At 66.1% G+C, this 24766-nt stretch overlaps 4 protein-coding genes across 4 annotated transcripts; 3 read left to right on the top strand and 1 right to left on the bottom strand.

Moving 5' to 3' along the window:
- Positions 1-8739: 8739 nt before the first annotated feature.
- EMIHUDRAFT_437594 (hypothetical protein) lies at positions 8740-10356 on the top strand. The gene is made up of 4 exons (XM_005764032.1): positions 8740-8883; positions 9075-9722; positions 9791-9886; positions 9957-10356. Exons 1-4 carry the CDS (start codon positions 8854-8856, stop codon positions 10047-10049), a joined length of 867 nt encoding a protein of 288 aa, XP_005764089.1. The 5' UTR covers positions 8740-8853; the 3' UTR covers positions 10050-10356.
- Positions 10357-11070: 714 nt separating this feature from the next.
- EMIHUDRAFT_214540 (hypothetical protein) lies at positions 11071-12912 on the top strand (the record flags this gene model as incomplete). The annotated part of the gene is made up of 3 exons (XM_005764031.1): positions 11071-11821; positions 12173-12648; positions 12721-12912. The coding sequence occupies 3 exons, from the start codon at positions 11071-11073 to the stop codon at positions 12910-12912; spliced, it is 1419 nt and encodes a 472-aa protein (XP_005764088.1).
- A 2805-nt stretch (positions 12913-15717) lies between these two features.
- EMIHUDRAFT_214539 (hypothetical protein) lies at positions 15718-17935 on the top strand (the record flags this gene model as incomplete). The annotated part of the gene is made up of 6 exons (XM_005764030.1): positions 15718-16016; positions 16084-16229; positions 16546-16759; positions 16881-16941; positions 17110-17433; positions 17609-17935. 6 exons carry the CDS (start codon positions 15718-15720, stop codon positions 17933-17935), a joined length of 1371 nt encoding a protein of 456 aa, XP_005764087.1.
- A 204-nt stretch (positions 17936-18139) lies between these two features.
- On the bottom strand, positions 18140-20723 carry EMIHUDRAFT_67341 (hypothetical protein; the record flags this gene model as incomplete). Its single annotated transcript, XM_005764029.1, has 9 exons — positions 18140-18483; positions 18638-18740; positions 18807-18928; positions 18960-19077; positions 19178-19375; positions 19463-19552; positions 19585-19719; positions 19759-20021; positions 20051-20723. 9 exons carry the CDS (start codon positions 20721-20723, stop codon positions 18140-18142), a joined length of 2046 nt encoding a protein of 681 aa, XP_005764086.1.
- Positions 20724-24766: the final 4043 nt, after the last annotated feature.

Here is a 24766-nt window from a genome sequence, read left to right as displayed (position 1 = left end):
GGCCGGCCTCCCCGGAGGGGTCGCCCCCTGGAGGGGCCCCAACGGGCCCCCCGGGGGGGGCGGGGGCAGGTTCGTCGCCTAGCGCGATGGAGTCCAACCAAGCCAGGGACGGCGGCGCCACGGTCGCCGCTGTTGCAGGGCCACGTCGAGTGCGCCCGGCTGCTCCTCGAGGCCAGGCAGCGGTCGGCCAAGCCATGAACAACGGCATCACGCCGCTGTTAAATAGGATTTGTGGATCGTCCAGAGAAATCTTTGGCACTTAATTTCTCGGGATTGAAGCCGTTTGGAACCAGACTAGATTTGAGAGCAGCACAATTGATCGCGGGCGCCGTCGCGCCGCGCGCGCCCAACTCTGCTGGCACACGGCACGCGTCGTCACACAGCCGCGGAGAACAGGCGGTGCTGTGCGCGAAGCGCGCGCGATCTCGTACTTTTAAGGCTGGATCCGGCCATTCCAAGGGTATACCTTTGAGAATCCCCAGCGTCCCTCAGCCTCCTAGTCACACTCTCAATATCTCGACTCTCCAACACGAAGTGCTGCGATCGGGGGTGGCCCATTTCTTTTCTTTTCTTTTTTTGGGTCCTGTGGGCGCACCCTGTCGCGGATCTCTCTTTCTTCGGATCTTTAGAATTGCCGCGTTCTTGGTTGGGGGAGGGTTGTGTGTGTGTGTGTGTGTGTGTGTGTGTGTGTGTGTGTGTGTGTGTGTAGAGATTTTTGATGCTCCGGGTTGACGGGCTTGGGCTCGATCCCGTCGCGGGCCTTTTCGCACATCTCCATCAGCACTCGCAGCGCCTCGGGCGTCCGCGCCTGCCGCGGGCGGGCGTATGTACTTGAGCCTGTGCTCTGTTGGTGGAGGCCCTGTCGTAGCTCTGTCGTCTCGGCCCACCCCATCCGCGTCGGCGTCGGCGCGTGGCTGCGTCCGCACGGCCGCGGGCACGGGCACTGGCAAGGGCTTGGCTGAGAGCTGAAGTGCGAGAGCGAGAATGAGGATCATCTCAAGCTCGAGTGCTGGCGCGTGCGCGCGGCGCGAGCGCGGGCGGCGTCGCGTCCGCACCGATCCGTTGCCGTCGACCGCGGTCGGCGTCGTGGGCGCCTGCCACGGGGCAGCTGCAGACGCTTGGCGAGGCTTATCCGAAGGTTTGAGCGTCGCTCTCTGCACTGAGGTTGGCCCGGCCGCAACGGGTGCCGCGGCCCGAAGGCTGGGCATCTCACGCCGGCCGGGAACTAATACGGAGGCGCTGGGCCGCGGCGCGGCTGGCCCCTCGGGCTCGGGAGGCAAGGGCGGCGGCTACCGGCATCATGACAGTTGTAAGCGCGACCGTTTGTATGTGCCCAGTGTTCGTCCCAGTGTTGTGCCGGGCTTGGAAAATTCTTTTTTGACATGTCTCCCAAATCACTGGACCTCCTCGAGCCCGACTCGCTCGCCCGGCTCCAGGGGCTCAAGAGCGCGCCCGAGCTCGACGGCGTGCTTGTCAAGATTGTCAAGTACCTGCCCGACAGGGAGCGGTACCTTGTCGACTTCCCGAGCGGCGAGAGGAAGCGCGCCACGTTTGCCCGCACCTGCCTTTCGCCGGAGGGGACCGAGCGCTGCGCAGAATGCGGCGCGAGCGAGGGACTGACTGCGGACCACGACAACCCCGAGGACCTCTACTGCCAAAAGTGCTGGAAGCGGTACGACGAGGAGCAGCACGCCGGCTCTTGCGCTGCGCGCGGCGCCCTCCCCGGTGGGGAGGACGACGAGCGGGAGGAGCTCGCGCGCGAGGCGCTGCGCAAGCACGCCGAGTGGAAGGCGATGGACGAGCTGAAGAGGGCGCTCCGCAGCGCGACGAAGGCCGCGTCAGACAAGCTCGCGCGCGCCGCCCTATGGAGGCGCGTCGCGAACGCGCCGGAGGGCGGCGGGGAGGAGGAGAAGGAGGGGCAAAACAGCGACCTCCTTGGCTTGGACCTGCCCGCCGGCCAAGAGGAGGATGCGAGCAGCCCGGTGGACTATGGCAGAGCCTTTGTCCTCAACGGCGCCTTCACGCTCGCCGACAACATCGAGCAGCAGCGCGGCGCGGCGATCGCGGCGGCGGAGGCGGCGGCGGCGGCGGCAGCGGCGGAGGCAGCGGCGGCGGCGGCGGAGGCGGAGGCGGAGGCGGAGGCGGAGGCGGAGGCGGAGGCGGCTGAGGTGGAGGCTGACGCAGCGGCGGAGACGGCGGCGGAAGCAGAGGCTGCGGCGGCGGAGCTGGAGGGGGCCGTGATGATGGAGGCGGAGCCGGAGGCGATGGAGACGGAGGAGGAGGCGGAGCCGGGCGCGGCGGCCGAGGATGCGGGGGCGTCTCCTGGCGAGGAGGGCTCGAGCTGGCCGGACCTGCTCAGGAGCGCAGCCGGGGGCGAGCCCTCCGCCCCCGGAGGCGTGGGCGCTGGCGCAGCAGCAGGCGCTGACGCAGCAGGCGCTGGCGCCGACGACACCGACGCCGACGACACCGACGCCGAAGGCACCGACGACGCCGACGCCAGCGCAGAGGACCTCTTCGGCGAGGCGGACGAGCACACGCTCGCGCCCGCCGACACGCCCGACACGCCCGCCGGCGGCGCCATTCCCATCGCCGTCGCCGGCCCTGGCCCCTCCGCCGTCGCGGCGGTCCTGCCGCCCCCTTCGCGTCACGCGCGGCCCGAAGAGCTCGATGCCCTAAGCGGGATGCGACGGAGAGAGATTGACGAGGCAGCCCGCAGTTAGACCCATCCCCCCCCCTCTACCCCCCTTCCCCCCTCTACCCCCCTTCCCCCCTCTACCCCCCTCCTCCCCCCTCTACCCCCCTCCTCCCCCCTTTTGCGCAGCGGCCGGCGGCGCGGCTGTCGGTAGACGCGGGCGGCGTGAGCGACGTCAACGACGCCTCCTCCCTCCTGCGGCTCGACGGCCTCTGCTTCGCGCTCATCCTCCTCCACAGCTCGCCGGAGAGCGCGACCGTCCTCGCGACCGGCGTCTGCCGCCGCCTCCGGCAGGAGCACGAGCAGCTCTACCGCCGCTACTGCCGCGTCGCCGTCCGCAGGCTCGAGCGAAAGTCGAGCCGGGTCAACAACGGCGTCCCGCTCTCGGAGCTCGCCCCCTCCGACGCCGTGCCCGCCGCGCAGCTGACCGGGCCGGCGCGCTGGGCGGGCGACGGGCTCTCGGCCGAGGTGTGGGCGGAGGTGCAGGCGCTGGTCGGCGAGGCGCGCGCCACCTCCTTCCTCCTCTCGGACGCGTGCGCCGAGGAGGAGGCGCCGTGGAGGCTGCGCACCGCGGTGGCGACGCTGCGGAACGAGGCGAAGACGGGCGCGTACCAGGTGCAGACCTTCGCCGCGCCGCCCGACAAGCTGGTCGTCGTGGCGGAGACCTTCAACGCGCTGGCGGAGGAGGACAAGCAGCTGCTCCTCGAGAGCGGCGTCGTGAGGCGCGTCGAGACGCGCGTCGGCGCAATGTGCGCGCGGGTGACGATCACGCCGAGCGCCAAGCCGGCGCCCAAGCCGATCGCCGCCGACGTCGACCTCTCGTCGCAGCTCGCGGCGTGCCAGCAGCAGGAGAAGGTGCTGCACGAGCAGCTCGACGAGATCAAGATGCGCGTGCGCACCTACTGGTCGCCGGGCAAGGTTCCGACGCCAGCCGAGACCACTTCACAGCAGTCCCGTGGCCGAGTGTGGCAAGCATGTCCTCCACGTGCCACCCGTCGCCCCCCCCCCCCCCCCCCCCCCGGCAGGTGGTCGTGCCGGGAGAAGGGTCGGTCACCCTCGCCAAAGGAGGCAGCACCGGCCACCTCCGCGTCACGTACACGTGCGCGGGCGAGGCGGCCTTCCGGGCCACGCTCGACAAAAAGGACCGGAAGCGCCTGGCGGTCGCCTTCAGACGGCGAGCCGCCGCATCGAGACCAGCGCGACACACTCGTCTTGCGCCACCGCCTGCTGACGTGCGTCGTGCCACCGCCCCGCAGGCCCGCCCCGCGGCTGCACGTGCGAGGCAATGCCGTGGGCGACGAGCACGGCAACCCGCGCATGACGATGAAGGAGTCGGGCCGCGCGCTCACGGCGAGCATGGGCGGCGTCGGCGGCGAGGGCGAGGCGGAGGGAGGTCAGTCCCTGCCGACGCACGCGGTGGCAGCGCGCCGCGGAGATCCCACCGCCACCCCCGCTGCTCCCGCCCGCGCTGCCCCCGCCGCCCCCGCGGCCCCGGCGGCAGGGGCGGTGAGCGCGGCGAGCGGCGGCGCGGACAGCGTGCGCTCGTGGAAGAGGCGCCGCCTGGTCTGAGCGCAGTGCGCTGGCCCGGCCGGTGCCGCCGCAACACTCGCCGGTCTCCGCGTGGCGAGCGCGAACGCGAGGGCTGTCAATCTGTACGTGCGTTGGTGCCCCCCGCCCTTTGGCCTCACCCGCGCCTCTTGGTACACACTCTTGGTACAGTATGTGAGGCTTGCGGGAGCGCGTTCTCCCTGTCTACGGCGTGCGTGTTGAGCACGTGCAGTTGTCGACGCAATTGAGCCCCTGTGTGCATGGTGATGGTCCGCGCCGTGGAGTACTGCGGTCTTGGCAAGCTTGTGGCACACTCGCCACCATGTACGCTAGTTGTGCGGGGTGCCGGCCCGAGTCTCGCGTCCCGCCGAGAGCGTATTGTGTGCTTTGTGGAGACTGTGTTTTTGCATTTTGGATATGTGGAGAGCCTGTGAGCCGCAACCACGAACCACAACGCAACAAGGCTCCGCAAGGGTCCAAGGCCATTTTGTGTCTGAGTCACTCTGGAGTTTTGCGCGTTTGAGTATTGAGATGTGCGCACTGTCTGCTCGAAGATGGCGGGGGCCGGGGCCTCTCCCGGCTATATACGGACTACGCTCCGGTCTCTCGCCGGTCACGAACAAGGAGGAGCGGCTGATGCTGGCTGCTGACACGGTGCTGAGTGTTGTGCGCGCGGCCGGCGCCCCTGTGTGCGCCTATGCCCGGCTATGGCTGCCGGGCGCCTCTCCGCGAGGCGAGGCGCTCTCACACGGCCCCCAGATCTTGGCACGCGGCCCCCAGATCTGCCATCTGGTTGAGGACGATCTCGATCCAGCTGGCCGTGAACCACTCGTGAGGGTGCATCCCGTCCTATGCACGGCGAGGAGAGCCGGGCTCGAGGTCTCGAGGGCTCGCGAGGGTCTGGCACCTCTTGCACGCCCGCGCCTTGGTCCAGCCGCTCCGCGAGCTGCACGCCGAGCAGTGCGCCATGCTCGCCACGTCGCTCTCGTGCGCGAGCCGGCCGCACTCCTACTCCCGCCCCACCATCCCGTGAGGTGCCGCCGGCCCAGCTGAGTCCGCGTCTCAAAGGGCGGTGCGCGCCGTCTCCACGATGCCGGCCGCTCTCTCCCTCTCCGCGCGGCGGGCTGGCGCCTCGGGCTGCTGGCCGGCAACGCCTCCCGCCGCCCTCGCGGCTCTGCGAGAGAGCCGCCGCGTCGAGACCTGCTCTCACCGCCGGACGCGTGAACAGCGCGCTCCTCCGCCGCCGAGAGCCGAAGCCGCCCCGCCCTCGCCTCGCGCAGCAGCGCATTGTACGCGCCGTAGTCGCCGCCGAACCCGCCGTACGTCGCACCGTACCTGCGGGACATGTCAGGGAAGTGTCGTGGACATGTCCAGGACAGGTCCGAGCCCGCCGTACGCCGCCGCGTACATCGTGCGCACCATCACCACGGCGCGCGGCCAGTGGCTGCGGATCGCCTCGACCTGCATCCGAATGACCTCCCCAACCTCGCGCCAGGCGAGGCTCGAGTTTGGCTGCCGCCCCGCCCTCGCCCAGTTCTTGAAGTCCCACTCCTCCCCCGAAAGCGTCACAAAGTCCGGAGGCCGGTGGTGCAGCCGCATCGCCGCCAACGCGAGCTCCCACCCTCGCAGCCGCGCCGGCTGGAGAGCGGCGTCGTTCGAGGGCCTGCGCACACGGGGCGCGGCCTTCTGACGGCGGAGGGCGCCGTCCGGCACTACTCGCGCAGCTGCCCGCGCCTCAGGCTCGCCATGCCCGCGGAGTGCGTCTCGACGACGGTCAAGTTGAGCAGAGGCACCGCGCACCCGTCCATCGCAAGGCCGCTGCCGCCCGCAAAGGCATGCTGGCCGCCCGCCTAGGAAGTGTCCAGGAAGTGTCTAGGAGGTGTCTAGGAAGTGTCTAAGGCGTGCTGGCCGCCCGCCGGCAACGCCCTCGCCAGCTCTGCCGTCGAGACCACGACCGACTCGCGCGGCACGCCGAAGCTGTCGCAGCCGGACCGCGTGATTGTGTGGTCGACCGAGGTGCCTGTGGGCGTGTCATGGACGTGTCATGGACACGCCTCTCGGGCGCGCATGATGGCGTGGACGAGCGAGGCGCCCACGATGAGCCAGAGCTTGTTGCGCAGCCCGGCCAGCCGCGAGAGCGCGTGCGCCTCCATCGCATCCGTCAGTCGGCCCCGCCGCGCCTCGACCTTGGAGAGCTTCCACACCTCCGCCACGTCGCAATCGAGACGCGGAAGGAAGCGCTGGCCGAGGCTGTCGCGGCCAGGCACCGGCACTGGAGACGTCCAATTGCCGCGGAAGACAGGCGCGCCTGGGGTTAGGGTTAGGGTTAGGGTTAGGGTTAGGGTTAGGGTAACGTCCAGTTGCCGCGGAAGACACGCGCGCCCGCGCACCCTCGGGCGAGCCTCTCCTCGACCTGCGAGAGGGAGGGAGGGCGGTCCTGGTGAGCTGGCGTGCGCACATGATGTTCCGGCGAGGGGCGTCGCGCGGCGCACCGTTGTGTGCAGGCAGGGCTTGACGCCGAGGCAGGGAGCGAGCGCCAGCTGTGGCAGCTCGCGGAGCACTCCCGGCCGGTCAATGCCGGCTCGTCCTTTCGACCGCGTCGAGGTCAATGGCGTCTCCGAAGAGGCGCCGGTGGAGAATGAGTCAATCTGAGACTGCAGCGCGGCGAGCTGCGCCCGGAGCTGGTCCAGTGTGCTCTGCAGGGAGGACTGTGGCGCGTTCGCTGGAGCTGCCGCGGCGGAGCCGGCCAGGCAGAGGCTGAGCATGCCGACGAGCGCTCAGTATGCGGTGAGCGGCAGCGAGGCTGTGCGGAGCGAGGAGGCAGGCCGGATGGGCTCGCGGCACTGGCGGGCGTGGAGCAACGAGAATTCCTGGGTCGGCTACGTCATCACAGAGACGGACGTTTCCTGAAAGGCCAACTTCAAGCCCTTTCTCAGAGCTGTGTTCGCGCTCGCTGTGCGCTCACCCGTTGCTTGGTGTTGCTGGCTACTCTGGAGTCCTCCTGGCTGCTCTCCGCCCACCAGCCGGCCACAGGCCGCCACCCTCGCCGGCCGGCGTCGAGAGAACGGCCAGACTCGACCGACTCTGTGTCGCGCCGCTGCCTGGCCCTTGCCCATTCTGATCAGGGCTGTGCTTTGGTGGGGTTGTGTTTGAGCATGTGTGAAGTGGGAGTGCGTGCCGGCGGTGTCTGTGGGTGAAACAGGCGCGTGTGAGGCCGTAAGAGCCGTGGTATGAGCCAGAGTGTGGGCTTCATCACCCAAAATAAGGACGGTCTGGGACAGATCAGACTTGATACTTGTCTGCACCTGGACGTGTCGCGATGAAGTGCCGAAAAGCACCTTTTGCGGCTATTGCTCAAAGCTTCAGGAGACAAGGCCTACATACGTGTTATGACTGCATCCAGACTCATCCTCAGACTCGAACGGCCAGACTCGACCGACTCTGTGTCGCGCCACCGGTTCACAGCCTTGTTATTGAGAAGAAAATACCTCGAGGAATTCTCCCAAAAGTCGCCAAAATGTGGCGGCGAGTCGCAAGATTCGCCCGCCCTCGCCGCCTGCCAAATCGCCGCGGCCGTCTGCGCCTGCTTCCGGGTATGACTCCGAGCTCGAATTTTCCGACGCTGAGGCGCGGGATAGGGTGGCAGGGGTTGTGCACGACGCAGTGCAGCAGGCTGTGATGCAATATGGCTATGACGACGAGCTCTACCAGGCATGGAGGGACGGCAAGATAGGCGAAAAGGACTTGCCGGAGGAGGTGATGGCTATGACTTTGGACCTTTGCGAGAGGTGGCGAGCGGAGCAAGCGCGGTGTAGGCGCGCCCACGCGGCGCAGCGGCTCTCCCGCGACCATAGCCCCTCCCGCAGCCGCAGCCGTAGCCGCAGCCCCAACTCTTGCTGCTCTTCTAGTGTCGGGTAGTGACCAGGGGGTGAGGGGACGGATTGAAGATCCCTCACACCAAGATCGTGCAGGGCGGGGACACATGTCCCTAAATCCCATCTCGTCTCAGAGTTTGACCGTTTTTATTTATTTATTTATTTCGCCCGCCGTCCCAGCGGTCCGATGCTCGCGCGCATCTCCCTCTTAACCCACCTCTAACATCTCTCTATGGAATTCCTATGGCGCTGTGCGCTGGTCTCTGAGAGGTTGAGGTGCGAGCCCTGGAGGCCCTGGGGATGGGGTGAGACTACCCGCGGGCCTAGATTCACACACACAAATACAAGCAAGAAGAGAGTCTCTCTCTCAAATACACAACCCGAATTCACATAAAAAGCACAACCCCGCGCCCGAAATCGCACAGAATTCACCGATCGAATTTGTGATTTTACGAGGCCCGGGGAAAGGGACAGAAAGCGAGTCAGCGGGGAAAAGAAAAAACATCCAAGTCTAGCTCAAAGAAAAAAAACGAAGCTGCCCATCGGTCGGTGCTTGCGCTGCCTCGCTGCGCACTGCGCACTGCCCACCAACCACTGCTCACCGCTGCGAGTCGAGCCCTAGCCCACTGCGCACAGCCCACCACCCACTGCTCACCGCTGCGAGTCGAGCCCCAGCCCACCCCATTCCGGCAGGTGGTTGGTGAGCGTCCTGTACTGCGTCCCTGGCCCTCCGCTGGTATGGTTCGGCAGGGCGACTGGGAGCTGCAGGCTGCGCCTCGCCCTCCCCATTCAACATCCCAAGAGCGCGCGCTGCGCTCTCAGCTGCTACAGAGCGCAGAAGAGCTGCTGCCGGCGCGTACCGGGCAGGATGTTGATTTACCGCTGCGCCTGCATTTGCTGCCTGCGATGCTGCAACTGCTCATGGACTATGGCGCAATGACGACCGACCATGTCGCTAGGTGATCCTCAACGGCGAGGCGCAGCCGGAGCATGTCATCGATGGGCATCACATCGTCGAGGCGCGGCCGGGCGCCAAGTTCTCGATCGAGGTCACGTTCCACGGTGAGGGCACGTGTGCGTTCGACGTCGAGCTCGACGGCAAGAAGGTGGATGCCATGCACGCTGTCGACACCACCGGCCAGGCTCCCAGGATGGCCGGTCGCAAGCACATCTATGCCGGCTTTGTGAAGCGCAACGAGGGGCAGGCGATCACGTCCGAATTTCAGTACTCCCACACTCGCGTGGAGGAGGGCGAGGGCGGCGGCGAGGGCGCGGGGAGCGGCATCGCCTCTGCGCCCGTCGACTGGTCGCGCGGCATCATCACGCTGCGCGTGCGGCAGGGCTATGCTTTTGAGGTGAAGCAAGACCAGCACGGCATTTCACACCAGCCCGACCTCGCTGGCCCTCGCGCCTCTGCCTCCGAGCGCGACATGGTCAAGGGAGGGCACTCGGCGACCGCCGCCGCGTCGAGCTCGAAGGCTTTCGGCAGCAACGGCCAGTGGAAAGCGGGCGAGTGGTGTGTCGGCCCCGTCCAGGGGGCGCCGGAGCTGGCCGAGCTGACTCTGAATTACCGCGACTCCTTCTTCCTCCTGCTCAAGGGCGACAAGGTGGCGCGCACAGCAGCGCCCTCCCCTCCCCGCACGCCCCCGCACCCCACCACCACACCGTGCTGCAGGCCAAGCTGCTCGACCCGGACCCCTGCTCCACCGAGGGCTGCTCCGACGGCGTCGCAAAGGCTCGCGCCAACGCCCGCCGCATCGTCGACGCAGAGGCGCGCCCGCCGCGCCGCCCGTGCGCCGCCCCGCGATTGCCCGAGCGCTCGGCCCGGCTCCCTCGCGCAGGAGCGCATGCGGAAGATCCCAAAGGGGCCTCCTGTCTCCATCGACCTTACTGGATCCGACGAGGAGGAGGTGGAGCCGACACCCCTCGACTAGAGGCGGTCTGCTCGGCCGGGCCTTCTCGCTCTCGCCCGCAGCTCGTGAAGGCCACGCGCTTCCATACGTGGCTGGGTCATCGTGGTGCGGGGGCGCTTGCACAACGGATGTCGCTCGCCGACACGTCGCGCGTTACGTTCTGTTCCTCTGAATATGGCGGTTTGTCTGATACTATTCGTTCTCTGCCCCGGGGAGATTGCGCCGCTCTCGTCTCTCGAGCGTCGAGGTCACGTTGTCTCTTGGACTTTTGGACTTTTACGCAGAGAGCTTTTGTTTTAGCTTTTACGTGTTTTGGCGAGAACTTGTCCCAATAAAGTAGAGTCCCCGCGTATGTCCTCTTAAGGTTAAGGTGGTGAGGTTCGCAGTAGGACAAGCCTGCCTCAACGCTCAAGGGTGGAGAGAGCGCGTGAGCGCGCGGTGTGAGAGCAGAGACGAGGGGCGAACGGCGACGATCGCGTGTATGGAGTTTACGCGGTGTGGAGGGTGGAGCTGGAGGGGCCCTTGTGTCCCCTCTCCCAATGTATGTGGCTCTTACGAACATACTACAGAATACAGTACCCGCGGGGGGACTGCTCTCTGCTGACAGGGTTTGGCGTTTTTGCGATGAATGAGGAGCGAGCTCCGTTGTCTCCGAAGAGTTTGTCATTGTACTTTTAGCTTCTCTCTCTCATTGTACGTACTTTTAGCTTACTGGGAGAATCTCTCATTGTACGTACTTTTAGCTTACTGGGAGAATCTCTCTCTCATTGTATGTGGCTCTTCGCGTACATTTCCCGTACGTAGGTAGGAAGGAGGGAGGACTCTGCTGACAGGGTTTTCACATTTTACGAGATCATAGAAGAAATGAGACCCGTTACGTGCCAATGCTCCAAAGTACTTTCACTGGAAGATCTTGCTCCCTCGCACAGCCGTGCCCAGTGTGTGTGTGTGTTGGAAAAACGCGAATCATCGGGCGAGGACGTTGGGCGGGCGTGCGTCCCATCGATCGTCGCATGTCTCGCACATCTCGCTGAAGTCCTCCATGTCCCCTGCCCCGGCCTATCTCGGCCTCGGGCTGATCGCCGCTGTCTCTATCGGCCTGATCATCTATGCGCACGCACGCCCGGCGCCCGAGCCACTTGCTCCCATCTCTGTCTGGTACGAGGTGCCCACGTGCAGCAACGCGACAGCCTCGGCATTGGGTGGGCAGCAGGTCGCAGCACTCACAGCGTGTGCTGAGGTGGCAGAGCAGGGAAGCTCCTGGCCAGGCTACCGATTGCCCCTCTCCCTCAGCGACGGCTACCTCCCTGGCACGATCTACTCCATGACGCTGCTGCTCCAAACCGGCGCGTATGTTGTGAGTGCCGTCGCCATCGAAGACGGCCGTGGCGCAGTCTTGAGCCCAGTCACGAATCTCGAGCTTGGGCCAGATCTGAACTTTCCGTGGAGGATCAAGTCGCCCGACATGGTCGCGCGCTCGCTACCAGCAGTGTCTCTGTCACCGCCGCCAGCGCCAGCACCGCAGAGGCCGTCCTCACCCCCTGCGGCGTGGCGAGCCAAGGTCGACGGAGTTGTGGACCAGTGGATGGCGGACCAGGGTGGAGATAGCACGAGTCCACCGGGCAGGCGCGCCTTGAGCGATGCGGCGCCGCACAGGCGCGTGGCGCAAAATGAGCTTGAGACGGCCGCCTTTGAGTTTGACGACCTTCTCAGCGAGTGGGTCGACGACTTTGAGGGCGACCTTCTCAGCGAGTGGGTCGAAGACTTTGAGGGCGAGGAGGGCGAGGAGGAGAGTGAGCGTAGAGAGGCTGAGCGTGGGCTATTGAGTGACCGGCGGCGCGGGGGCGGGAGCCGCGGCGGCTCCCGCTCCTCGTACTCGTCCTCGCGCTCCCGCTCCTCGACCTCGTCCTCGTCCTCCTCACGTTCGCGCTCATCGTACTCCTCATCATCACCATCCTCGTCTCGCTCGCGCACCTCATCACCGTCCTCGTCGCGCTCGCGTACCTCCTCCTCTTCTTCCTCCTCCTCCCGCTCCCGCGCTTCCTACTACTCCTCCTCCGCCGCCGCCAACACCGGCTACGCGGCGCGTCCCGCATCGTACGGCGGCCATTACCCTGGGTATGCGACCTCCTACCCGAGCGTAGCCTACGGCCGCTCTCCCTATATGACGACATACGCGTACGGGTCGCCCTACTATTACTCGCCGGCCATGTTCTACTATCCTTACGGGATGCCTTTCTACGTCGGCGGACCAATGTACCACTACAACGCCTTCTCGCACGCAATGATGATGGGGATGACATTGTCCATCATGTCAAACAGCCACCACCACCACTACCACGATGACGATGGCGACAGTGACTCCTCGACCGGAGAGAGCCGCGGCGAGGTGACACTCGAGCACGCGCAAGACAGGTACGACCTGACGGTTACGTTCACTGCGCCAGCGGCGGACGGTGCCTCCTGGCCGTGCTATGTGGTCGTGTACAACACAACGGTCTTTGCAGGGCAGGGCACCGTCGCTGCCGCACAAGCAGTCCTCGGGCCGTCGCTCTACGTGTCGTTTGCTCCGGCAGAGGCACCGCCCAAGAAGTCGATGACACTCGCGACCGCCGGCTACGTGCCTCTTGCTTGATTCCGGTGTCTGTTCCTTCAGCAGGTGTCTAATCTCTGATGTTGTTGAGCATCGTAGGTGCTACTTGCGCTCACGGCGGTAGGCTTTTGCGCTCTCAGCGCCTTTGGAGGCAGCGAACGCGAGTCCTTCAGCCGCGGCAGCTACAACGGCGGCTCCGTCTACCGAGGTAGCGGGCCGAGCATGCATTACGAGCCCAAGTTCGGTGGTGCGGGTAAAGGGATGCCCACCGGATCGGCTGCTGCTTGGTGAGGCCCCATCTGCTGGACTGCTTCAGAGCGTCCGCCTCCGCGTGCGGCATCCATGAGAACTGTTCGTGCTTGACCCAGGTTGACCCTCGAGGATTGACCCAAAGGGTGGACCACTCCAGCGCGACACTCGACTCTCGAGCGTGACGGAGCACGGGACTGCGAGACTCTGTCGTCCGAGTCCACTGTGTGCGATCCCTCGAGAGTCCCGACTCCTATTGTGTACGTAAAGTTCTCGTTTTTTTCTTCATTCACAACCATATAACCCTATGCGAATGCGTGTGCGCACGACCACGGGTCGTACTCGGTACCGGCCCTTGTGGCATCGTCTGGGCGGGCCCTCAGCCTTTCCCAATATGACTATGTGTGAGAGTACAAGCACCAGGGCCATCGTATGGGTACAGGGTGCGGAGAGCCCAGGCTGTGGTGAGTGGGGCAAAGTGCTAAGAATAGCAATAGGCTAAGTGGGTCGCGTCCCGACTCCCGTCCCCCGAGACAGCCTGATTTTTTTCCATTTTCGTTGAGACGGCAGCTGTAAAAACCGCTAAACCTCGAGGTGCAATTCAACCTGCTCCACGGCATCCGAGTCGTCTTCTCGAGGGGACCCGCCACTGGCTGCCCCATCAGCAGCGAGCCTCGCCGAAGCCGGCGGAGGCGTGTCCGGCTCGCCTCCCTCTCCCTCCCCTCCCTGCGGCGCGAGCACGGCGTCCAACTCGCCCGCCTCGAGGGGGCGGTTCGCCGCGAGGGAGCTATAGGAGCCGCTCGTCGACGAGCCCGACTGCGTGGGGGTGTCTTGGATCCCGGGCAGCCGCACGTTCCGCCGGAAGGACATCGCCCTCCTCCCCTCGCGCGCGAAGGAGTCGCGCCACACCACACGGCGGCCATCCGCCTGGCCTCGCCCGCCCGCCGCGGCCGCCGCCAGCTTCGCCGCCGTCGGGCTGCACGGCGAGACGGCCTCCTGCTCCTCCTCCTCCCCATCATCAAACGACGAGTACGCGGAGCCGAAGCTGCCCGCGTGGAAGTGGCGGCGCGGCTTGACGTGGGCGGCCTTGAGGGCGGCGGACGGCGCCTCGAGGTCTCCTTGCTCGTCGTCGCGCTCGAGACCTCCGTGCTCGAGGTAAGGCGCGAGGTCGCGGGGCGAGTGGAGGTCGGGCGGCGGGAGGCAGGCCGGCGGGGTGGGGTCGTACGACACGGCGGAGGAGGCGGAGGTGGCTGAAGAGGGCAGGGGAGTAGGCGCGAGCGGTGTGAGACCCCGCCATACAACCCAAGGGCAGGGAGCGAGCAACACACCGCTTTCTCTCGACAGCGAGCGCACCACGACCGGCAGGTGATCGAGAGGCGGAGCGGCAACGTTGACGGCGGCCGACCGCCCCCTCGCCGCCGTGATGCGGTGCAAGGCGGCGCGGCGCCGGCCGGACATCTGTTTACCGGCGAGCCAGGCGATTGCCGCCTCCTTCGGAGACACATCCCCAATCATGCTCGGGGCGTCGGTGTACTCGGAGGAGAGCGTCGCGACCCGCCGGACCGCAACGGGCGCTAGGGTCGGGGCGGCGGTGGGGGCCGGGGCGGCGGTGGGGGCCGTTTCGGCGGGTCCCTTAAAGCGCCGGGCCACGTACACGCATACGGCAAACACCGACAGGAGTACGGCGGCGGCGGCCACGGTGGCGCCGGCGATGATGGCGACAGCGGCGGTGGTGGCGGTTAGCGCCGGAGGCGGAGGCGGGTGTGGAAATGCAAGCGGTTCGTTCATGAGACGCAAGGCACGCCATCATCTCACGAAAAAAAACGCGCCCGGTGTACAGTGTTGTGTGTCCGTTAGCTCCGAGTAGAGGGGGCGTTCTGCAGTTAAGGGGAAACCCGGTACACGGAACTAACCCTCGGAGACCCGTGTTTACTTTACGGCCCTTTCCCTGCGAACGCGCACCCCCGGGGCTAGGGCTCTCTTGCCCGCAACCCGATGCCAATCATCCGGCCCGCTGGGTGCGCTTCTTAGCTCCCCGGCCCTGGATGTGCGGTTGATGACTGCACTCCAAGTGCTCCAAGTGCTCCAAGAGATGCGCGGTTCTGCGGTCGGCGAGGTGGATGGGTTGGGAGCGAGGGGGCGGAAGTGACCAGTGCGGTAGAGGGTCAGCTCGGGGCGCGTGAGCCGGACTTGGGGGCCGGACGGCTTTCATTTTCTCTCTGCGTTCTCGCACATGGAGTGCGAGGTATCTCGACTGTTGCCATGATCCCAAACTGTCACTCCCCTCTCTCCCGGCCGGGGTGGGGCGAGCGCGGGGGCGGCGGGTGTGCGGCGGGTGTGCGGGATGTCTGTGGGACCGAGAGAGCGATGTGCTTGTGTCCGCCTTGCGTTTGTTTCATAACATCGAAGGCGAGCTCAGCAAAAACTAGATACCCACTCTTAGCTCCCCGGCCCTGGATGTGCGGTTGATGACTGCACTCCAAGTGCTCCAAGTGCACCACCACCTAGGGTCAGTCAGCGATGCCAATCGTCCGGCCCGCTGGGTGCGCTTCTTAGCTCCCCGGCCCTGGGCGTGCGGTTAATGACCGCACTCCAAGTGCTCCAACCAAGCAAGCAAGCAAGTAAGTGCCGCAGCCTGCCTCCACCCTCCCTCCCTCCCCCCATGCATGCATGGATGGATGCTTCCCGTGTGTGTGAGTCTCTCATCTGTCTGTCTGTCACCTACCTACGCACGCGGTCGCTCTCGCTCCCCTATGTGCACCGAATCTCCAAATATTTGGGCGAAGAAAAAGGTAATCATTGTGCACATGGGAGACACATTGGGGGCATTATACTCGAGTACGACCAATGCGCGACGCCAGGTTGCTGTGCGTGCTTTGCGTCTCCCACGTGGCGCACGCTGTGCCGCTCCCGCCGCCACTCGGTGTGACCAGCGCTCAGGAGCGCCCTCTACTGCGGCATCCAGAGTTCAGGATTGCGTTTACTCTGCCGTGGATCGGATCGGCCTTCCCCGTCTGGGCGCCCTACTTCTTCGCCTCGTGCAGCCGGTCTAGCTTCATTGCTGACTGGCTGATCTTTCACGAGGGCTGCTGCCCTAGAATACACAGCGCCCACCGGCAGTTGCTCGAGCAAAGCAGCGGTGCAGGGTGACACATGCCCGTGCCGGGTGAGCTCTCCAAACAACCGTTGACCGCAGGCGCGGCGCGGCCCGAGGTGCCTGACAACGTCAAATTATACAACCTTGGCGGCCAAGGCCTACATGCTCTCGTACCCAGACGTGGCGCCGCGCCCCTCTAATCTGGCTCATTTTCAAAAGGTCTTGGCAGCCTCTTCGGCACTCGGCTTGCGGCTGCCCTTGGGTTTGCCCATGAATAGTCGAGCTCGCTCGCCGCCTCGGGTCCAGCCGCACGCGATTGCTGACTTTAGGCGCGAGGCGGACAGTCCCCGTCTGGCGCGCTAGCTATTCCGCCCGCACCTTGCTGCCTGTGTGCGCCCATCTCGGACTCCCTCTTCGCTCCCTCTGCAACACGGTCAGGTGCGCCTCTTCCGAATTGCCTTCCGCGACTTTCCCTACGTCCTGACCCAGTTCAAGCCGACCCACGGCGCGCAGGCCGTGTGCGCCATGCGCGCTCCGCCACCGTCCCGCCGCACGCTCGGTCCTGACTCGCTCCCTAGGCACTGTCTTCCGAGACTACCTCCGAGGCTACTCGCACTGGTCATACACAGACATGGACCTGTTTGTCGGCGACTTGCCACTCTTTATCGAGCTGACAGAGCTACGGGACTACGACATCTTCACCTACACCCAGGGTGATACTGAAAATCTGTATCTGCGCGGCCAGTTCGCGCCTCACCGCAACACGCCGTCCGTCAACGCGCTCTTTTTGAGGTGTGGGCCTAGCACGGGCTGGACGAGAGTGACCCTTGGAGTGAGGCGATGCGAGAGGGACCCCATCCCCTGCCCATCGCCAGAGGGCCACAACATTGTCCGCATCTCTCTTTACCTCAAGGTGCCCGCGGCTGGGCGCGGGGCTGACCGAGTCGCTCGAGGCCAAGAGCCGTGAGGCTGAGGTCCGCTCCTCCTTGCTTCGCTTGTGATGCCATCGGACAGCCACGAACACCGTCGCCGCCATCACCGCCTTCACACGCCCTCGCACGCCCTCGTCTGCCTTCACCGCAGCCGCCCTCACTCTTCCCGTTCCCTCATAGCCCTCACCACCCGCACCACCCGTCCCGCAGAGCTCAAGGCGCGGACCGCACGAGCAATACTTCCCAGACGACGAGGGCTGCTACTCGTGGGTCGTCGCGACCAGCTCGGCGCGCGTCCGCTACGCCCCCAAGGCCTTTGCAGACATGGACTTCAGGCCGGTCTTCTTTGCAGATGGCGCAATCCTCAGGGATGCCAGCGCTGACCGCGCCGTGCCGTCGGGCGGCTCAGCCGCGTGCAGTCTGGGCCAGGGCAGGATGGATACCGCCCCGTCGATGGCAATGGCGGGCGCCCAGCGGACCGTGGGGCCCCCTTTCCGCGTGGAACTCTCGCCAGCGTGCCCATCAGAGGGCTGGGTGGAGTCCCAGTACCGCGTCTGCATCGACATTTTGGCACCCGCATCTCTAGATGCCCCTTCCCAACGTCACCCCTCACCTATAGGCCAAGCCGATGCCCCAACTTGGACTAGTGCGCGCGCCCACGCCCTGCGCCGCATTGTGACGTACGCAGCCCCCTGTAACGCCACCACAGCGACTCAACCGCTCGGGCTGGCCCGGCGAACAAGGAGCTGGAGAGTGGAGCTGGAACTGGAATGTGGAGCATGCAGACGGGTCGTGGTGGGCGCAAGTCATGGCCCCGGTCGAGCTTCAAGGCGGCTGCGAAGAGGGCGCGTTCTTCCACTTCCAAACTTGGAAGCGTCAGTACAAGACGCTGGCCTACGGCAGTCCCGGGCTACCCGCACTGCGAGGCGGCCGCCACTGGAGGGCATCGCCTGAGGGGCTGCTCCCCGTCGTCGCCCCCGACGGCGCTCTCGACAGAGGGCTGAATTTGTCCGAAGGGGGTTTGTTGACTGGTTGAGTGCTTGAGTCTTGAGAATTGGGAGACTGCGAGTCAGGAGTCTGCGAGGTGTCTAGACTCTAGTCCATGGTCCATGGATCTCTTGCTCTCATTGTACGTAGAGAGCTTATATTCTTGGGCTGTGTCCTGTGAATCTCACTCACGGCCACACCGGACGTCTCCTCCAGCTCCACGCTCCGGCTCAGTCGTCCTCTCCGCGGCGGCTCACAGGCCGATGTGGTACGAGCGGCCGTTCGGGTTGTGGATGGGCGACGGCTGCGGCTCGGTGAGCGCCCACTCATACCACACGCGGTGGCGCGAGGCGTTGCGCCAGAAGGCCGCCTCGACGCGGCCTCCCTCCGGCACGAGGACCGGCGTGCGGAGCGGGATGAAGAGCGGGAACCACGAGAACATGCCGACCGACTCGGTGCTCGGCTCGGTCGAGATGTGCACCGCCTCGGAGCCGTCGTCCCAGAGCGTCGAGTGGAAGTAGCCGATGAAGCCGTGCAGCTCGCCGCCAAGCGGCACGTCGAACGAGAGCTGCGCCACGCGCGAGTTGTCGATCGCGCCTACAAGTAGGTCCCGAGGAGGGTCCGGGAAGGGTCCAGGACGACTCTTCCGCGACTTGTCGGTCGCGCCAATCTCGGCGACGGTGCGCGCGTCCGACGGGTGCGTAAAGACGAAGCACGGCTGGGGCGCACACATCGGGTACGCGTTGTGCACCTGAGGGTCGTGGGTCGTGGGTCGGGGCGAGGGCGAGTGGTGCGGGGGCCACGCCCATGCGGTGCACCTTGACGACGTACTGCGTCTCAAAGTGCGCCAAGTCCTTGAAGTGCTTCACCTGCGGGACATGTCTCGCGGACACGTGTCGGACGACGTGTCTCCCGCACACGTCGCGGGTCCCTTGGGAGGGCGTCGCCTCGTTCCACAGCCGCGAGGACGAGAGCGGCGCGACGTACGACGTGTAGTCGGTCGGGATGGAGGCGCCTCCCGGCTTGAGGTAGCGCTGCGCGCCTACAGGACGTGTCGTGGACGTGTCCTGGACGCGCCTCATGGCCGGCTTGAGGTGGCGCTTGCGCGCCGTCGAGGCACTCTGGCGAGAGCTCGTTGTCTCCCCACGAGCCGAGCAGCTCCGACACGAGCAGGTCCGCCAGCACGGGCGCCTGGAGGGGAGGCAGGGAACAGAAGAAGGAGGCCGCTTGGGGCAGAGAGAGCGTACTCGGCGGATCGCGGCTGGTCTCGGCTGATCTCGATCTCGGCTACTCTCGGCGCCTCCCACTCGCGCATGTCGCCCGGCACCACCGTCACCGCGTCCCAGCCCGCCTCGGTCGCGCACCGGCCTCGCAGCGTCACCACCGCGTTCGGGTTCTTCTCCACCGCGAAGGCACGCACCCGCCGGCCCGACGCAGCGGACGCGCGCAGCGTCGCGGCGACGAGGGGCCCTCTCCCCGCCCCGACGACCTGGGGTCAGGGTCCGGATCCGAGGTCGGGGTCGGGGTCGGGGTCGGGGTTCGGGGTTCGGGGTCGGGCTTAAACGAAGTAGCGTACCATCACGACGGCGGGCTCTCCGCCAGGCTGGTGCCGCTGGCAGAGGTAGAGGTAGACGGCCCTCTCGTACCGCTCGTACTTGACCGGGTCCTGTGCACGCATGTCCGCCCCGGTGAAGGGACGCCGCCCCGCAGAGCCCCCTGTCTGCCTCTGCCCCCTCCCGCCTTCTCAAACGTCTCGTACGTCTGCGACTCGAGGTTGTCCTGCAGCGGCTGGAGCGGCGCCTGCAGAAAGTCGTAGTACGGCGCCTCGTACCGCTCCTACTCGCCGCACACGGGCAAGCCTCACTCGCCGACGAGCGACTCACCCGCTGCCGCCCTCGGCTGCGGCCGCTCCTGCTGCGACGGCGCGAGCCGCTGCGAGACGAGGTAGCGCAAGTACTGGACGTGCGCGCCGAGCCCCTCGCTGTGCGCGTCGGCGCGGCCAGAGACGAGCAGGCGCGGCTTGTGCTGCAGGAGGCGCGCGAGGGCGGCCTGGTGCCTCCGCGAGAGGGTCGGGTAGCCGCGCTTGTTCGTCAGGTATGCGACCGCCGGCGTGACGACCGCGCGGAGCGGCTCGCCTGCGCGGAGGGCTCCGAGGCGGTTTCACGGAAGATGCCCAGAGGGCTCCCGGGAAGGCCGAGGGTGGAAGGCTCGCCGAGCCAGCGCTCTAGCTCGGCCTCGTCGTCGGGCAGGTCGGCGCCCAGCTCGAGCGACACGCCCAGGTTGGGCGCGTGCTCGCACAGGCAGCGCAGCCGGTTCCAGCTCGCCCACGCGCCGGTGCCGCTGCTGCCGTCCTCGTCGCCGCCCGCCGCCTCGGCAGTGCTTTGCGGCGGGTGCGTGATTGGCACCCGCACCCAGAACTGGATGTGCGGCGCAGAGAGGAGCGCCTGGTTGACGCAGTGCGCGTAGTTGACCGCGTCCGAGCCGACCGGCGGCAGCATGACGGCGGGCACGTTCAGGTGTGCCGCCCACGCAACCTCCTGCTTGAAGGCGGCCTCGGACTGCTTGCGCAGCGCCTCGTCGGCCGAGTCGAGCCGGATCCACGGCGACAGCTTGCCAACCACCAGCCGGCACCACGCGTTCGAGTCAAGCACCAAGTCGGACCGCGTGAACTGCTCCGCGCGCGGCCGACGGTGGTCGCGCCAGTAGCGCGGGTGGGCGAGCGGCACGACGCAGAAGTTTGCCTGCCACTGGTCGGTCGCCAGCGCGAGGTGCTTCTTCAGGTCGGCCACGGTCGGAGTGGAGACGCCAATCTCAATGTTCCCCGCCGCGCGAGCCATGAGGAGCAGTCCCGTGATGTCAACGTGGCCGTGCCAGCATGCCACTTTGCTTGCTTGCGCCGCACTGCGGTACAAGGTGGTCTTGGTCTACCATGGCAATGCCGCTGAGACTGATGAGTACCTGTACGACCCGAACTACACGCCGACGCGAGACATCGAGCAAGTGGTCCACACGCTAAGCGCAATGCTCAAACCGACCTCTGTCGAGCCTGAGCTTAGACAGGGGCTGTAAGGTAGTGAAAGACCTTCCCTGGGTCTGTCTCTCACACCCTCACTGTCGTCGCATGCGAGGTTCTTGTTTCTTATCTCCCTACTGTGAATGTTATAAACACTCTCTCGAGGTTCTCGAGGTATGTGGGACGCGTCCAGGTATTTTTCGGGTAAACCAGGACTTTTGCAGGTATACCCGGGTTTTACCCGGAGTTGGCCTTATGTCGTCTAAGTTCAGGCCCCCCGACATACAGCGTCTAAGTCTGAGCCCGGCTCTGTGCGGGGGCTAAGTTGAGAGCGCTCGCTCGCTGCAGAGGCTAAGTGTAGAGCGACCCTCTAGCCCTACTACCCAGCCATTCAGTCTTCTGTGACCCACCCACCTCTCCCTTGTGCAGGGCTCCTCTTTGCTTTCTTTTACTCCCTACTATCATCTCGTTGCCTGTCTGCCAGAGAATGCGCGTGTAATATGCATCCGCCCGCCCGCTATACCGCTAACCGCAAGGCGCGAGTACGTATGTTGACGTATTGTACTATTTGTGGGCAGGCGTTCGACGGGCTGCGTAATGCAACGCATTTGGACTGGCATGTGACGCTGCGGCAGAGCGCCGGGCGGCAGAGCGTCGAACGATTCAGCACGATGGCTTCCGCGCCGTGAGCTCCCTCAATAGCTCGGCCTGCGCGCGGCGCATACGCTCCACGTGGTCCTCGGTCACCACCGCGCACTCGCCGAGGTCGAGCACGAGCGTGGCGCGGTACCGCACGCCGTGGTCCTTGGCGGCTACGGTGAAGCGCGCGTCGCGCACCGACGGCGGCGCGAAGCGCATGGCCGCATGGTGGATCGGCGCCGCGCGGCGGCCATCCTTCACCGACTGGAGGAAGGGGCCCTCGCAGCCCACGTGCTCGGCCTCGTCGTAGGTTAGCGGGCCGCGGATCCTCCAGTCGGTGCGCAGCCGCAGCAGCCGCTCGAGCGAGCTGAAGGGCACGCGCACGTCAAAGGCCGCCGGCGCCTCATTCTCCGCCAGCGCCTTCCTCTCCGCCTTCTCCGCCGCCAGCCGCGTCTCAAGCTCGGCGACGACAGCGCGCTGCAGCCGCTCCGCGACGGCGATGGGCTTCTCATGCGGGAAGAGGTTCGCGTAAACCTTGCCCGAGAGGTTGGCGTCGAGGCCGTACTCCTCGTCGGGCGTTGCCCAGACGCCGGCGTCCGCCAGGTAGATGGCGGAGCCGAGCAGCACGTCGAGCTCGCGCAGCAGCCGCACCGTCACCGTCGCGCGCTGAATGCCGATCTCGGGCACATATTTGAGCAGCCAGAGGCGCACGGTGTGGATGCGCAGCGCGCTCTCGCCGTGCGCCCTGCGCAGCTTCTCCAGCGCGGGCGCAAGCTGCGCGGCGATCGTCGCGCACGCCGCGCTGAGCGCGCCGGCGTGCAGCGGCTTGTAGCGAGAGGCGCACAACTTCTCGCCCGTGCCCGCCCGCGTCGACTCCGCCCGGAAATTGACGAGGTGCAGCCGGCGCATCGCGACGGCCCCGGGCGTGCCAGGCTTCATGCCGGCAAGCAGGTCGGTGCAGCCGCGATCGGGCTTGAGAAGGCGCAGCGAGTACCGCCGCTGCGAGTGGAGGGGTGAGGGGGGGGCAGAGGGGCGGGCGCAATGAGTGTGTGTGCGTGTGTGCGCGTGCATGCGTTTGGTGTGTGTGCGTGAGTGTGCGTGAGTGTGTGTGTGTGTGTGGGTGGGGTGGGGGGGAGGGGGGGGGGGGCGCGTGTGCGTGTGTGCGTGTGTGTGTGTGTGTGTGTGTGTGTGTGTGTGTGTTGTGTGATGTGATGTGTGTGTGTGTGTGTGGCTGTGTGCGTGTGTGTGCGTGTGTGTGCGTGCGTGTGCGTGTGTGTGCGTGTGCGTGTGCGCGTGTGCGTGTGCGCGCGCGTGTGTGTGTGCACGCGCGTGTGTGCGTGTGCGCGTGTGCGTGCGCGTGCGAATACGGCACTGTGAGGCTGAGCTTGGCAGGGGGGGGAGGGGGGGTTGTCAGAGACGAGAGGTGCCACTCGAGGAGAGATGCGGCCGCGTTGCGGGGGGGGTGAGGGGTGGGGATGGCGAGGAGCGCACCGTCGGGGTCGGGGTGGAGGTAGCAGATGTCAGTGCCAGTGCACCCCCTGGTCTCCTCCGCCGCAGCCTCGTTCTCGGCGCCTGGAGAGCGGGGTGGATAGCTGGGCAGAAGTGAGGAGCCGGGAGGCGCCGCGCCCCGACCGCTCCTGTGGGCGGCTCGTCCTCCTCCAGGTTGAGCTCGACGATGCGCCCCGCCTCCGCCGCCGGTGGGCCGCCCTCCGGCAGGATTGTGGTGTTGTTTACCAGCTTTGCGACGGCCGCAAGCAAGGACCGGCTGTCTCGCAGTGCCAGCAGACCCTCGACGAGGGCGCGCTGCGAGAGGGGGGACGGAGGGAGATGGCGGCGCTGGGAGAGGGTGACTTGTCACGGCGGCGAGGGTGCCGCACGCCTGCACGATGGCCAGCGTGCCGTTGTGGACTCTGCAAGGGTGGTCCCGTCCAGCCGTGGTGATGAGGCCCTGGAGCTGCTGCACACCCTGCGCCGCCACGATCTCGACTCCGAAGACATTCATCAGGGCATCCAGCAGTGCTGCTGCCGAACGAGACAGCTGAATCGACCGACTCGCCACGTTGCGCTCAAAAACCTGCAGCGCGGCGTGCCGCTCCGCCGTGAGCTGCTGCTCGCGCGCCCGCGCATCCGCAAGCTGCAAGAGCGCGACCATCTTGTGGGCGGACAGCAGAGCGTCCTTCTGGACTTTGTTATGAGCAGCTGGCCGCCGACCCGCGAGCAAATCGGCTCCGAAGACCGCCATTGGGCTGCTGCTTCGCGGGAGGCGGTGCCTCTCCGGCATGCGGACCTCATCCAACAAATCCGGGTGATTGAGGCACGCAGCACGGAAGCGGGCGAGGAGGTGCTCTCGCTCCAACTCCACCGCGGATAGCATTTCACAGGCGCAGAGTCGCTCTCGCTCCAATTGCGCCGCGGACAGCTTTGTACAGGGGGCGGCCCCCAGAAACCGCCGAAACCGCCCGAGAACGTACGTCCCGAGAATCGTCGAGTACATTGTATTCGAAAGCCGCGGGACATCTCGGCGAAGCAGCAACGAAACTGGGTTAAAAAGGAGAATTCACTGTGCAAACAGGGGGGGGGGGGCGAGGGGCGGCCAGCAACGCACTCCTACCTAGCACCACGACGCCCAAACAACACTTCTCACTTGCTGATACCTACCTACGGAAGTGCTCCACGCTTCATCGCTTGAGCCAGGACTCTGTCGTTCCCCTAGGGGCCAAGAGAGCCAAGTCCCAAGAGACCTCGAGCCAAGAGCCCTCGCCAGAGAGAGGAGTAGAGAGCCAAGAGGAGGCCGCCCAAGCGCCAAGGGGCGTACTCAAGATTGAAGATACAGAACATTGAACTGCGCGAATTGCAAAACAAAATATGTATGTAGGAAGTGAGTGCTGGGCAAGCCCCTCTCGCTCTCGCGTGTGCTCACGCACGTCCCTCTCGCTGCGCGGTAAGAGGAGCAGACTCAAATGCTGTGGACGACACCGTCGCGGTGCATAACGCGGTTCACCTCCTCGTAGTACTCGAGGGCTGCGCTGAAGGCGGCGACGGTGAGGTTGCGCTTGTGCTCGCGGCACTTGGCGAGCAGCTCCTCGAAAGAGCACTCGTCGACACCCGCATCGCCGTTGCCAAACACGTCGGCGATGCCCTTGCCGACCGCCTCTTTTGAGCGCTCGTCCAAAACGCCGGAAGAGGCGCCGGCGCCGGAGCTGCTCGCCATCTCCGAGCGGCGGTGGC

This window comes from Emiliania huxleyi (assembly GCF_000372725.1).
Source record: "Emiliania huxleyi CCMP1516 unplaced genomic scaffold EMIHUscaffold_61, whole genome shotgun sequence".
Lineage (NCBI taxonomy): Eukaryota > Haptophyta > Isochrysidales > Noelaerhabdaceae > Emiliania > Emiliania huxleyi.
Note: the sequence above shows the minus strand (reverse complement) of the source record. Positions and strands in the feature narration are given on the sequence as shown.